This window comes from Puma concolor, chromosome A1 (genome assembly GCF_028749965.1).
Source record: "Puma concolor isolate L17-30 chromosome A1, mPumCon1.1.hap2, whole genome shotgun sequence".
Lineage (NCBI taxonomy): Eukaryota > Metazoa > Chordata > Mammalia > Carnivora > Felidae > Puma > Puma concolor.
In genome coordinates this window covers 239,891,897-239,906,772 of record NC_141667.1, presented here as the reverse complement: position 1 = coordinate 239,906,772, position 14,876 = coordinate 239,891,897, and the positions used below count along the sequence as shown (strand labels likewise).

Genomic DNA, 14,876 nt, shown 5'->3' with positions numbered 1-14,876 from the left:
ACTTCGGCTCAGGTCATGATGTCACAGTCTGTGAGTTCGAGCCCTGCGTCAGGCTCTGTGCTGACAGCTCAGAGCCTGGAGCCTGTCCAGATTCTATGTCTCTCTTTCTCTCTCCGCCCTTCCCCCACTGGTGCTCTGTCTCTGTCTCTCAAAAATAAATAAACGTTAAAAAAAAAAAAAAAAAATAAAAATAAATAAATAAATAAGTAAATAAATTAGTAAGTAAGTAAGTAAAGTGCATCAGTCTCCCCCAGTTCCTTGAATTAGTGATGCTGGACAAGCTGATCAGAGTTAGGAAGGGCTGTTGGGTCAGTCTTGCTCATTCCTGCTTCCACTCCCTCGTTCGCTCGCTCACTCACACCCTCGCCCGCTCACTCACACCCTCGCCTGCTCACACCTTCACCGGCTCACACCCTCAGTCTTCCCCGCTTGCTTTCACAAAGCCGACAAACGCCACTGACACCACCTGCCACTGATACCTGCCGGGAACACGGTTGATCCTCATGACCTGCAGATTGTATATTTGCCGGTTCGTCTACTTCCTGCATTTGCTTGGGACCCTAACATCATTCCCGCTGGCTCTTCCGTGGTCATTTGCAGACCCTCACGGAGAAGCGAAAGGGAGTTGCCTGATGGGCACGTTTCCAGCTGGGGCCCAGCAGGTGACGCTCCGCCTTCTTGTGTCAGCTCATCCTGAAAACAGGTGTCCTTTTGGGCATCTGTTTAGCGCCACGTTTTTCCTTTTTGTGTTTTTTGTTGGTGATTTTACGGGTTAAAATGCCCCCCAAGCTAGTGCTGAAGTGCTGTGTGGTATTTCTAGTATTTAAAATGTTTTAACGTTTTTTTTGAGAGAGAGAGAGAGAGAGAGAGAGAGACAGAGCACGTGTGGGGGAGAGAGAGAGGGAGACACAGAATCCAAAGCAGGCTCCAGGCTCTGAGCCGCCAGCACAGAGCCCGACGTGGGGCTTGAACCCACGAACCGTGAGATCATGACCTGAGCCGAAGTGGGACGCTGAACCGACTGAGCCACCCAGGCGACCCCGTCTGGTATTTCTAAATGTGAGACGGCTGTGACGTGTTAGGGAGCAAACCACGTAAGTTGGATAGTTTTGTTCGGGCATGAACTCTCGTGCTGTGAGTTTATCGTTAACGAATCTACAACATTAACTTAAACAGAAACCCACAAAAAACCAAGATCGTGTATTGATGGTTATGACCGGAGGCTTACAGGAACCTGACCCTGTATTTCTCTTGGGAGCAAGGCTTCAGTATTCGCCCCTTCAGCGTCCACGGCGGCTTTAGAGAACAGCGCTGCCCCGAATGATGAGAGCCAACTGTACGTACAAATGCAAATGGTACTTTCTCTTGTGGGTGAACTTGGAACTGGCTCGAGAACTTGCAGCTTCGTGGGGGGGGGGGGCACATACACCAACCAAGAATTATAATTTGGTCTGATACACGTTATCACAGAATTACGTGCAAAAAGGGCTCGGAGAGCTTAGAGGAGAGAGCTCAGTTCTAGGGTAGGAGAGGAGGTCAGGATTATTCACGGAGGACGAAGAGGACAATAGGCAGGTGTCCTGAGGGGAGGGAGGCTTCTGCGGAGGCAGCTTTGCTGCAGGGTTTGGAAACGTGGTGGCTGGTGGATGTGTGCTAATTCTGTTATCTTTGCGCCTGACCCCCCCCACCCCACCCCCCATGGTGTGGTCCGGCCCATTTCTGCTGTTTCTCCCAGCTGCTGCCAATGCTACACTGCTGGCATTTGGAGGGTCTTCCCCTGTCATCATCGTCAGCCATGGCCTGGCGGGTGCCCCTCGGCCTCACAAAGAAAGCTGGCCACCCTGGAGCCAAGTGGCAGCCGCTGGCCCGACAGCAGGTCCAGCAGGGGCCCGGCCACCTCGTCCCTCCTGCCTCCCTCATGCCCGGGACTGACTTGTCCTTGTGCACAGACATCACTTCTCAGTCTGTTGACCTGGTACACCCCAGCAGCCTCCCAACAGGCGGCCGAGAAAAATGTCTGCATTCCTGACACCCCTAAGGGGAGCAGAGGGCTCCCCTAAGGATTGACAGGTTATGGTGTTAAGTGGGAGAGACCTATGAGCTGTGTTCCCTCATCCTCTGTATAAATGCTTAAAATCCTGACCTAAGTTGATCTCCTCTTTCCCTATTCTTGTGTGTGTGTGTGTGTGTGTGTGTGTGTGTGTGTGTGTGTGTGATAATTCATTGAAATCTCCATCATGATTTGCTTTTGCTTTGTAATGAAATGCTCAAAGCTCAATGCAGTATTCTAAGAACAGACTTGCCAAGGGCATGCCAAAGACATCCCTCTCCCCGTGGTGCACGGTGTGATTGCTTTGCTCTAGCATGGCGTGATCTTTGCCCATTTAGCGGCCACGATGCACTCTGTGTCCTCACATAAATGCTGTCCACTCTCAGCTCTAGGTCTCATCCCTCCCTCCTTCTTGCATACGAATTGCTGTGTTCCGGGTAGTTTTCTCTTGGCTGTGTTCACTTGGCTTGCGTTCCTTTTCTTTCTGCATCTTTCAAGTTGGTCTTCTGTTTGCGATGTTTTGATGGAATAGTTAAGCCTGTACTTGCATTTGGAACAGTTCGAACTTGGAGGTAAGACAGAGGGTAGTGGAAACACGAGGCTTCGCATCCCAGCTCCGTGGCTCCCCGGCTGTGTGACCTCGGGCAGTCTACTCAAACTTGCTGAGCTGTAACTGTGAAACGGGGCTAATGACAGCCACATCACAGCATTGCTGTGAGGATTAGAGGAGATGGAGCCTATGAAACAGCCCGCACACTGCTTGGCTCGCTGTGGCTCGTTAGCACAGGATTGCTCCCTTAGCATTCTTCACGGATGAGTGTGGCAGTGCTTCTGGAAGGCCGCCTTGGTGCAGCCTCTCATATTCCTTCCGGGGTGGGAGATGCACAGAAAGTGTGTTTCTTGCACGTTTGGATTCTGGAATGATTTATGACATAATCTATGAAAATACAGATTTCCTCCACATCAAAATGTGGCATCCCTTGAATTATACTTGAAAGTGTTAACCGTGCTCAGGGAGCCTGGGTGGCTCAGTCGGTTGAGCATCCGACTTCGGCTCAGGTCATGATCTCAGTTCGTGAGTTCGAGCCCCACGTCGGGCTCTGTGCAGACAGCTCAGAGCCTGGAGCCTGTTTCAGATTCTGTGTCTCCCTCTCTGCCCCTCCCCTGCTCGTGCTCTGTCTCTCTCTCTCTCTCTCTCTCAATAATAAATAAACATTTAAAAACTTTTAATAAAGTGTTAACCGTGCTTATCAAGATTAAGTTTAGATACTTTATTTTCATATGTAGCTCGTAATCGTTTTATCCACGTCGTTGAAGAAATTTCTTTCTTTGGGGTTTCATTTACTTTGTATTATTCTTATTCTTTTTTCTAACGTCACATAGTAGCAAATGCACCAGGCTGTCACAGCCCCAAAATGTCTACCATCAGAATCGTGTTTTCAGGATTCAAGCACTGTTTAAAAAAACATCCGTGTCAGCATATGTATGGAATGGAATTATTAGTTGATGGTATTAGGCCTGATTAGTATGGAAGTGGGTTGTGACAGTCTGGCAGAGAGAGCGGGCCCTGAGAGAGTTAGACACAGTCATCTGTGTGTTACAGAGAGGAAGGGACAGCAACCCTGGTCACTTTCTAAGAGAGCAGGGCCATTTATGTATTGGGTGGAAAAGCTTGGCTCCAGACAAATCTGGGCTGGCAGGACTACAGTTGGAGTTAGAAGCTGGAGCCCCAAGAAGTAGGGGGGATGCTACAGACAAACTTGATCTACTTTGCGATTTTACACAGTGTTCCTCTGTGGGCGTGGGGTGGGGGGGGGTGTAGGGGCACACGAGCATTGCCTGGGGGCGTGTGTGAAAATTCAAGAGTTCCGGTATCATTTCTCCTCGGCGTTGCGTGTTGTCTGCCTTATGCGCACGTCTGGCTTTCCCGTCAGGTGTGAGTGCTCTAGGACATTGCTGACTTTTTGTTTTCTTGCAAGACTTGGTTTTTCTCCCAAGTGAGTTCTCCGAGGGAGAGCTTATGATGTAGGGTTTGCTGGTCAGGCAGACATTCGTTGATGAGCCATGTCTATTGTGGCCAACGCGGGGGCGAGGACAGCGGCGGGCCCCACAATGCCAGGCAGCGGTGGGCAAGACACCTTCCGGGACGGGATCACCCGAAGATCCCCAGGGAGAGGAAAGCAGGGGCCCCTGGTGCCGAAGTGAGGTCTTCCGCCATGCTGCATCTCTTCCTTGAAATAGCAGCCTTATTCCCTTGGCTGCTTCTGGAAGCATTAATTCAGTCTGCGTTTCTGATCCGCTGCCCCACCTTCTCTGCAGTGGGCGACTGATGCAGCACATTTTATTTGGTTTCTTTCCCTGTTTTCCTCCACTGCAGTTTCTTTTTCCATTTCCTGTTCAGCGTGTCCTTCCAGAGCTCTTGTGGATACCTCTGCTTTCTGCATTTCCATGTTCCGAGACTGAATCACCAGAATCTCAGACCCAAAGAGACCTCAGGAATATCTTAGTCCGGTTCCCTCGTTTTACAGATAAAGGAAACGAGGCCCAGGATTATTAATCAACCCGCCCACTGCTCCCAGATTGTGTGCGTGTGTTTGCGGAAGTCTGGCATTCCTTTATGTAAGGAAATTCCGTGAACCTTTCAGTTCTTCCAAAATAGTCTTTGGGCTTCTACTGTCATTCTGTTGGTTCACCTTTCAGTTTCTCTGATTTTATTCCCACAAGCCAAGTTCTTAATGTAACCCGTTTTTGTCTAGTGTAAAAAACCCGAGGCCCGTTTTTCTTTTCCGATTCCACTGCCTACAGTCCATCAGATGGTTATCCTGGAAACACAGCAGTCGGATTCAGTTGTCTTTGTCTTTTAGGATCCCTTATTTCCTTCATTTCCCCTCCCAGCTCTTCGGCTGGACGTGCTTCTGCCGTTGTCTGTCAGTGTAACTCTTCAAGGGCATCCTACCCTTGGCTCTTGCCTCGAGTGCTACCTCGTGCGAGGTTTCTTCAGCTTGTGCAGGTGTTTGTGTCTTTTCAGTGGTCACTGGAGGACATACTCCTCTTACCAGATAATTATCTATGGTAAGAAATGTTACCTGTGATTTCTTTTTCCTCTGGTGTTCCAAGATCCTAAAACAAGTTTCATGAATTTTTCCTGTAAGGTTCTTTGTGGAAGCATTAAATGTGCATCGTCTCTTCGGGGATACAGGGCAATAACATTTCTTTTTTTTTTTTTTTATTTTTTTAAATGTTTATTTGTTTTTGAGAGAGACAGAATATGAGCGAGGTAGAGGCAGAGAGAGAAAAAGAGACACAGAATGTGAAGCAGGCTCCAGGCTCCGAGCTGTCAGCACAGAGCCCGATGCGGGGCTCGAACTCACAAACCGCGAGATCATGACCTGAGCCCAAGTGGGACGCTTAGCCGACTGAGCCACCCAGGCGCCCAAGCAATAACATATCTTAGAGTGAATATTGGACTTCTCAAATTTAAATCCTTGAGCGAGGTCTTCTTTCCCCTTAGGATTACATCTCTGGAAATGTATTACAAGTTTACAAGCTGATATGATTTGCTAAACAAATGTCCGTGTGTCTAGGCAGCTTCTGAGGAAGGCCCCTAAATTGTCTAGCCTGTCCACGGCAGGTTCTGTCCTTGCTGGCGGGCATCGTGGGTGCCGGAAGGCTGGTGAGCTGTGTGCCCCTAGAGTCAGACTGGGACCCGGCTTTTGAATCCCCAAATCCCCGAGTAGCAGCTTCTGGAGAGAAGGTCACTTGTGTTTGTTTTGTTTGGTTTAGTCTCTGGTGGGGAAGGAGAGGAGAGAATGTAGGAATTCTTAATTTTCTATATGTTTTGATGAGACAGAATGAAAAATTGCCCGCCCGCTTGCTTCATTTTGTTCAGATTGACCAGAGACGGCTATTTCAGTGCCCACAAGTCCAGTCATGGGCACGAAAGCAGGCCCACCTGGAATAGTGGGGATTTTAAAGAGTTTTGGAAGATAGGGCTTAAGGTGAGCCATATCGAGGGCACAAGGGGAGATGGCTCTGAACTGGAGCTTCTAATAAAATAGGAAATAGTGCCCTCGTGCCCATTCCCCTCTGTGTTTGTTGCTTTCTGTCTGTTTGGGGACTTCTCCCAGGAGAGAAGAGTTAAAAGACCTGGCTTCTTATTAATGGTCCTTTAGTCATCGTGTTTAATCACCCCGATCCTTGCAACAACTCCCATCAAGACTTTACTGCCAGATTATTAATGAGGAAGAGTACATCTGTGCGAGTAATTGTGGTCGAGGGAGGTTTAAATGCCATGACTGTAATAAACGGGAGATATAAGAATGAGCGATTGCATGAAATCATTAACTTGTAAAGTGTTTGGGAACTCTACACTCAGGTTAGTTTCTGTATAGTCACTGACCTCGGATTAACGTGCCGGGTTAGCTTACACAACCGGTTTAAGTGACCCATTGAGTTGAATACACGCAACCGTTTGGATAGGTGGGTAAAACTACACCGTATCTATTTACGTATATATAGAAATACGGATGGCTAGAATGGCAGCACAAAGCCTATTTGTTTTCCATGAGAAGAGCCGAGCCGCGAGTTTTGAAAAATTCAGATTTCAGTTTTTAAAGGGGTATAGATACGAATTGGGCCTAATCATAGCCATGTGGATGACACATTTTCCAATTGTCTAATATTTTAAAGCGGTGTCTCTATGAGTTTATGTCTTATGCCGTTCCTGAACATTCTCCAGGGTGTGCTGTAATTTTCACATTATTATCTCATTCTTTGGTTTTAATAGGATTCGTAAAAGTTTTGAAGTTTTAATTTCAGTTTTTCCCACTGCTTAGAATTTGATGATATAAAATGAAAAGAGGTTTCCATAGTTGCTAACATTCACCAGATTTTGTTCCAAAGCATGGGCTTCAGTAGACTTTTGAATTAAATCCGCATTCTCCACCCAAGCCTAGTGATATAATCCAACAGTTCAAAGATAGGTATGCCATAAACAGCTATCGTTAAATAATCTAAAAAGAAAAAAATTAAAACATGGAAATACAATAAAACAAGAATTGATCACTTTATAGTGGAATACTCTATAAACCGTCTGCATTGGAAACATGTGGTGAGTTTTAAAACATCTGACTTCTATAATTCTAAAGTGTACAGTTGAAGGCAGAAATTTTTTTTTCTCCTTTGCACATACAGGAGAATACAGGTTAATATATTTGTGCTGTCCCAGTTTGCACTCATTTGCTTATTTTCAATTTAGAAAAATCACTGTGGAGTACAAATACATAGGAATAGTCACCTCACTAAATATTTTGTCACCGAGTTCTAAAGTGTGAGCATAAAGAGAGCAATCTGTGAAGTTTGCTAGTTTATCTGTCCAAAACAGAAGTCACATGTTAACGTAATCCCAAATAAGAGGAAGAAATTTAAAAGCACATACGTGGTATAAAAAAGTAACGAGGCCTTTAATTCTTCAAGATCATTTTAATTTTTAAGGTATGTCAGTTTATCTGAGCGGCATTATACTAAGTGTGTAACAATTATAGGAGCTGAAAGGTACCAGCGGTTTGCGATGTAATGTCGGCACAGTCTCATTTAACTTGTTAACTGAAGTCATGCAGCCCTTCCGTATAGGGGGCGATTGAACTCTTAACCATCACACAAAATGCTGGCTATAGATGAGACTGTTTTAACTGGAATAATTCACTTTATTTTCTGGGTTGCCTAGAAAGTTAGTTACGTATGTAAACAATGCTATAATAGCCTGCTGGGGGAAATAGAGCAGTGTTTTCTGAGTACTGAAAAGGCTAGTTCGGTTTCTTATTGTTTTTTAAACGTTTTTTTCAGGGGTGGCTGGGTGGCTCAGTCGGTTAAGCGTCCAACTTCAGCTCAGGTCATGATCTCACGGCTCGTGAGTTGGAGCCCTGCGTCGGGCTCTGTGCCGACAGCTCGGAGCCTGGAGCCTGCTTCGGATCCTGTGTCTCCCTCTCTCTCTCTGCCCTCCCCCCCACCCCCCGCTCATGCTCTGATTCTCTCTCTCTCAAAAATAAACATTAAAAAAATTTTTGTTTGTTTTTTTCGTATGTTACAAAACCCTCTTGAAACATGTAGAACAAGAACCTTTTCATAAATGCTGACAACAAATGTGTCCCGTTGCTAGATTGTGATGTCCCTGTCACTGTAGAATTTTGTTCATAATCTCGGTTTTCTTTCCATCTCCATGCATTCCTCTTGCAAAGCCAATTGTGTTTTCTAAAAGTTATATTTTCGTTGAGGTAAAGAAGAAAGGACGCTCAGGAGGCCTCTACGAGTCTTAGAGTAACGTTGCTGCATGGAATTTCTGAGCCTCGTCTGTGAGCTCGGGCCTTTCCCCTGCGTGGCCCGCCCTGAGGCCTGGCCCTTTGGAAACAGCATCCAAAGCCTCCCTGCGGGAGGGGGTCTGGAGGAATCACACTGCTTAGTGAAAAGCAAAACACATGGAAGGGACTGGGCTCCAGCGTGCGGCGCCTCCAGCAGGGCTCCTGGAAACTTCTTCCTGCGGTGGCCCCATTACCATAAGGAGATCCCGTGGCCTAGACCACGGGCAAGTCATTTCACATTTGGGCCTCCCTGTCCCACATAGTTAACGGGAGAAGTTGTGTTTGCCGTTTCCTAGACTGCGTCCCAGGAGTGAGAGGTGATGATGTGGACTTTATGTCAGCAACCCCCATGGTTCCTGGAGCGCCTCCTCTGTGCCAGGCGTGTTCTGGGGCTGGATTTGTGATAGCCCTGCCTCCAGATGCTGTTTACTAACCCGCCTTACAGATGAAGTTGCGAGACTCGGAGAGGTTAAGTGAGTAGTTGTAAGTGTCCCGCAGCTAGTGAAGGACGAAGCTGGGATCTGCGTGGGCCTTTGATTCCACAGCTAGGCTATTCTGTTCACCACCATGCAAGCTCCCTATACTCTGCTGAGGTGATGTGTATGTGTTCCTTTTTAAAAAAAAATTTTTTTTTAATATTTATTATTTTTGAGAGAGAGAGACAGAGCGTGAGCGGGGGACGGGGAGAGAGAGAGAGGAGACACAGAATCCGAAGCAGGCTCCAGGCTCCGAGCTGTCAGCACAGAACCCGACGTGGAGCTCGAACCCACGAACCATGAAATCATGACCTGAGCCAAAGTCGGATGCTCAACCGACTGAGCCACCCAGCGCCCCTGTGTGTGTTCCTAATCCAACAAAAGCCATCGTATTATAGGTTCGATAGGTCTATAAAGCAGGCATGGACTAGTGCATAAGTCATGTTTCCAAAAGGAAAAAGAAGTGTTTTAGTTTGTGAATAAAATGTCTGTCAGGTGATAGGATTTCCTGAGGAAAAGAAAGCTTAATTTGAATTCATTTTTCACTGAGGGTGGAGTGGGGGGGGGGGGGGGGAGGGGGGGGAGGGGAAAGTGGGTGATGGGCTTTGAGGAGGGCACCTGGGAGGAACATCGGGCCAATTTGACGATAAATTATAGTAAAAAAAAAAAAATTAATTAAAACAATGAATTCGGTTTTCATGGTTTCTTTCTCTCTCTCTCTCTTTTTTTTTTTATAGAGTTGGAAGTTCAGTATGCAGGTTTTGTACTCTGGTCCATTTTATTAAGTAAAAGAAAAAAACCAAAAAAAAAAAAAAAAAAGCTCACCATAATTTGTTGAGAAAATTTACTGAATCACAGCAAACCCAAACCAGACATTTTTAGCCAGTAGTAATCTTGTCTGTGTGGAGAATATTTATCATACGGATGGAAGTAAAGCCTAAAATAGCTGGTAATGTCTTTAACACACTATTTTTATTTCGTCAGTCTCAACAGAGATGAAAGAAATCACACGCGGCCTTGTCCCCCAGCGCAGAAGCACAGAGAGGGTAGGGGTTGCTGGTGTTTTCTGACGAATGTGCCTCTGGTTTCCGTGTGGACTGAAGCGAAGGGCTGTCTGTGGGCAGGGAGCCTCTCCTGGCGCCCCGGCGGGGTAACCCAGCCAAGGGGGGAGCCACAGAGTACTTCCCACTCCCCACAGTTCACTTTGTCCCTATAAACACGGCGTCAGCCTTCCCAAGTTTCCCCATCGCTCCCCACGTTGACAGAGGCGTCGTTTTTTTCTTTTGGCTTTTCCCCGTCGGATTTCACGAAAAGCATGTCCAATGAGGCGACGCTGTGTCACAGACCCTTCCGGTGCCCGGAAGAGCGCCTGTCTGGAGTGCAGGCCCCGTGTGGTTTCCCGTGGGTTCTAAGCCTTCGGTGCATTCAAAAGTGGGGAAGCCAGCCTCCCACTGGCCGCTTCACCTTGTCACATTCTCTCCGTCTGTCCCTTCCTTTGCTCTCCTGACTTCCTCCACAGAGAGGAGCCCAGGGCTGCTGCCCATGAGCTCGGGGCACCAAGTGGCGTCCCAGGTGTGGCAAGGGGAAAAGGACATCTGTACTTTGGTTGTGCCTGGTTCGCTGTCCTCTGGGTCTGAGTGCGAATGTGAGAAATGGACGGACGTCGGACGCCTTCCTGGGTTGTGCTGCGTTAAGCCTGTGCACGGACACGGGTTGGTCGGGTTGTTTCCTTATTCATGTGAGGTGCCGGCGGGGGGGGGGGGGGGGCAAGAGCAAGGTGGACAGTTTGAAAGATCGCTCTGTGTCTGTTCTGTAAAAGTACCGTCTAGGAAGGTATTGGTTTGAAAAACTTGAGTCCAGTGGTGACAAGGGCAGAGAGGCTCTCGGATCCTGTCGCCTTGTTTCTCCAGGGGACAGCTTGTTTGTCTGGGGTGTGCTCACGGTTTGGGGGAGTGACGCGTCCCTTGTTTCGGGTCACGGCTGCTGCCCACGAGACACGTGGAGGACCCTGCAGGAGCCCCGGGTTGTGGGGTGAAACGGGGCCTAGAGTCTCCTAAATCTCAGGTGAAGGCAGGGGTGCAGCACATTTGTGAAAACGCGGACGCTTTCGGCTCCGGGAACGCAGGAGTGTCAGCTTTTCTCTTGGTAGCCGTGTGCCCGAGAACGTGGCTTTTTAAGCTGGGTGTGCGCGGGGAGGGTCTTCTGAGTTCCAGGAGGTGGGAGGGCTTCAACATTTGTTTCCACTTCTTTGTATTCAGGAAGACTCAAGTCACACCGAAAGCCTTCTGTCTTAAAAGGCGGACTGGGAATTAACTGCATCAGAACTGCCCCGAGGGCCTGTTAAAAATGCCTATTTCCAGACTTTCTGGATCCGAATTTTAAAGGATTGGGGATTGGAAATTTGCATTTTAAAGAAGCATCCCAGGTGATTCCTCTGTAAGCCTGAAGTTTGAGAGGCACTCTTACAGAGTAATAAACGAGCACTATTGCGGTTGTCCAGAAGGTTGGTCTACACGGCGAGTGCTTTATAAAACACAGTAAAGGTCGAGCAGTTATGTGAACTTTTGGCTTCAGCTGAGGCTCTCCCCGCCATGACGGTCCGCATCCTACTTGCTGTGATAAAAATGGGAACAACTCACAGCCTTGATTGTCCTTTGCCTGTTAGACTCCTTGAAATCATTTGGCATATGAAAAAATCTAAGGAGAAAACATTTGCGATCTTTCACACTTTACTCACTCTCCTTACTCACCGTGAGGAACAATTAGAACGTAGTTAGAGTTCTACTCTAACTACCTGTGTCCCGATGGTCAAAATGGGCTAAAGTCAGTATTTTCTCTTCAGAGTTATATCGCGTAGCAGTTGAACATTGCTTCAAATGCAGAAAGCAGCTGTTTTGCAAAAAAGACTCACTTGTTGTTTGTGTGTTTGTTTGAACAGGAAAAACTAACCCAAGAGTGTGTATTCAGAGAACAGTTTGAAGAAAACTGGTATAACACCTACTCTTCGAATCTCTATAAACACGTGGACACTGGAAGGCGATACTACGTTGCGTTAAACAAAGACGGGACCCCCAGAGAAGGAACCAGGACTAAACGGCACCAGAAATTCACACATTTTTTACCCAGACCAGTGGACCCCGACAAAGTACCGGAACTATATAAGGATATTCTAAGCCAAAGTTGACAAAGACAATTTCTTCACTTGAGCCCTTAAAAAAAGTAACCACTATAAAGGTTTCACGCGGTGGGTTCTTCTCGATTAGCTGGGGGGTCACCCCAGCTCCACTGTTGCCAAACTTTGCCGCATGCATGATGTCCGATGGAGGCTTGGACGGGAACATGCTGATTCTGTTCTGCACTTACAGGCTGGTCCTCCCGGAGGCCGGCCGCTGCCCACTTGCTCGATTTCTTGTGCGAGGAGGAGAGGGAGACTGAGCGGGGGTGCGAGTGTGTGCGTGGATGAGTAGCAGGGGGAATTGAAGAGAGAGGCAGAGAGGACAACGGCCTGATGCATGCTGGGATTTAGACGCGCTTTTACATTTTTGATCAGTTGTACTTCATCCTGTATCCGCACAGCCATACTTCGACTCATCAGGATTGGGGCTGGTGGCCTTCGCAAGGGCACGCTGCGTTTTCAGAGGTGTGGAGGGTGCAGTCTTACTTCAGAGACTTTTTCAGTTAATGCTCGCTGGTGCCATCCCAGTGAATCGAAAGCAAAGACCTCTTAGGCAAAAAACAAAAAAACAAAAAAACAAATACAAAACAAAACAAAAAAAAAGTTAAATTTATTTATAGAAATTCCAAAGGCAACATTTTATTTATTTTATATATTTATTTATTATATAGAGTTTATTTTTAATGAAATATGTACAGGCCAGATAGGCATTTTGGAAGCTTTAGGCTCTGTAAGCATTAAATGGCAAAGTCCGCTACGAACCTGTGGTAAATTCATGCAAGTAAATAACGGTGCATGGATGTGAGAAATTCTAATGACCCTAATGTACTAAAGGCGACAATCTCTTTTGTGCCCGTATTATTGTAAACTTATGCACATCATTCATGACACTGAGTATTCACTCTTCAGACTGCTTGTTTCATAGCTTATCCCAGAGGATTAAAGAAAAACTGGGTCTCAAACTTTTATTCTGTGTCTGTAATATTTCCTCTCTCATTAAGTGACTTATTCCATCATTGTAACTTCACGGTTGGAAGATATAAGGGTTGGTATATATCCTACGTGTTTAAATCTATTGCAGAACATACCAAAGCTAAACAATAACTCTGCTTTTGTTTTAGTTGATCTCCAGGACAACAGGTCTAACATCAAACATTGTACTGATTTAGATCCTCAAAAACGGGGGGAAAAAAAAAGAAAGCCTACACAGAACAGATTTTTTTTTTTTTTTTAAAGGGACAAGAGTCAGATTAAACAAGGATAATTCTTGGAGAATTTTATTCGTGCACTTGGCTATCAAACATGAAATGATACGAGTACCAGGGGGGTCACTGTAAGATCTTTTATAGAAAATTGCTTTCGGTGTGAACCGTCCTAATACATGGTAATAGAATCCTTCAAGTAAAACTTGCAAAACGAAACTAATAAATCTTCATCCGTAATGACAATGAGGGGGAAAATATTTTACTTGTTGACTGTGTTTTGTTTTTAAAAATGGTCTTCACAAGCGCTCAATTTTTTTAGAGGGGAGGTTACTATATAGAATATCTTTTACGAGGCTTTTATAACATTTTATGCTGAAAAGCGTAAGAATACATATTTCTTTAGTAGCAATAATTTTGGAACTTGCCCTTGGGCAAGGAAGACTATTTCTTACTATATACTAGGAGAAAAGAGCCAAATTCTTAAAGCAATATTTAAGAAAAAGGAATTTATAACAAATTCTCATACCACATATAACACTTTGTAGCGTTATGTTGGGACATGGAAAGTGACAGTTAAAAAAATGCGTTGGGATTTATGTAACTAATTTTAAAATTGAGTATTCCGACTTTGTTTTGCTCTGATGCACGTTCTTTATGGAAAATAAAAGTATGTCCCTGTCGAGTGAAAGCTGTTTTCCAGTAGAAGTGCATGACGTGTTGCCACGAACACACGTGGCCCTTCTGTGGTCCAGGTTTGAGCGGGTAGCAGAACCCTCCTGCTGATGTGCATTAAGGAAAAACCAAGTCTAACATTTGGAATGAACAAATATTTGGGGAGGGGGGAGGGGACAGAAGCAGTGTAAAATAGTTGATTTATGATAAACTCAGAACGTCCTCTTCATGTCTTGTTTTGTTTTTCTCTCTAAACGGAAACTGCATTTAATTCCAAGATGTAATATTCTTATTTATTACTCAACCCGTGGCTGCTGCTGAAATGTGCACATATTCAGGCTTTAGTTTTCCCAAAAGGCATTTAATATTTTTGGCTGAAAACATTAAACAAACATCTGACCACAGGGAAGAATCAAGTTTGTAGGATGTCACAGGTACAATACTTAGCACCGAAGAGATTGATTTTGGGAGGTAGCCAAAAGTGGTCTTAAAGTAGCCTGAGATGCTAGGTATTTGGCCTAAAAGAAAGCAACCAATTTGTGGAAAAAGACTAAACTCTCCATGCATTCCTACAAAATGCTACTTTAACGTCTACTTTTGGAGTCACTTTGTTTTGGTAGCTTTTTCTTTTCTTTTTTTTTTTTTTTTAAGAAAAACAAAATGTTACATGCTTTTGGCAATGGATACAATAAACTGTAATGGTCTGTAAATAAATAAACATTGGCTTATGCAATTTATGTAAATAAGTGTTCTGGGAGAGTAGATGGCTCAGGGTTTGGGCATGGGCATCGTCCTGTGGGGCTTCAGAGCAAGTGGTTTTGCATCCGGTTCTTGTCGTAAGAGACCCAAAGCCCATCGGACGGCTGCTCCGAGCCACTGTGGAGTGGGTGGTTCCAGTTTTCAGAAACAGATGCTCAGATGGCCAAACCACGACCTTACTGG

General features: G+C 45.8%; 1 protein-coding gene across 1 annotated transcript in view; it reads left to right on the top strand.

Annotated features, from left to right (window-relative positions):
• Positions 1-13,025, top strand: part of FGF9 (fibroblast growth factor 9) — a 33,817-nt gene extending 20,792 nt beyond the window's left edge. The window contains exon 3 of the mRNA XM_086715217.1: positions 11,821-13,025. Coding sequence (XP_086571343.1) covers positions 11,821-12,066 — 246 coding nt within the window. The 3' untranslated portion in view covers positions 12,067-13,025. The remainder of the gene's footprint in view (positions 1-11,820) is intronic.
• Positions 13,026-14,876: the final 1,851 nt, after the last annotated feature.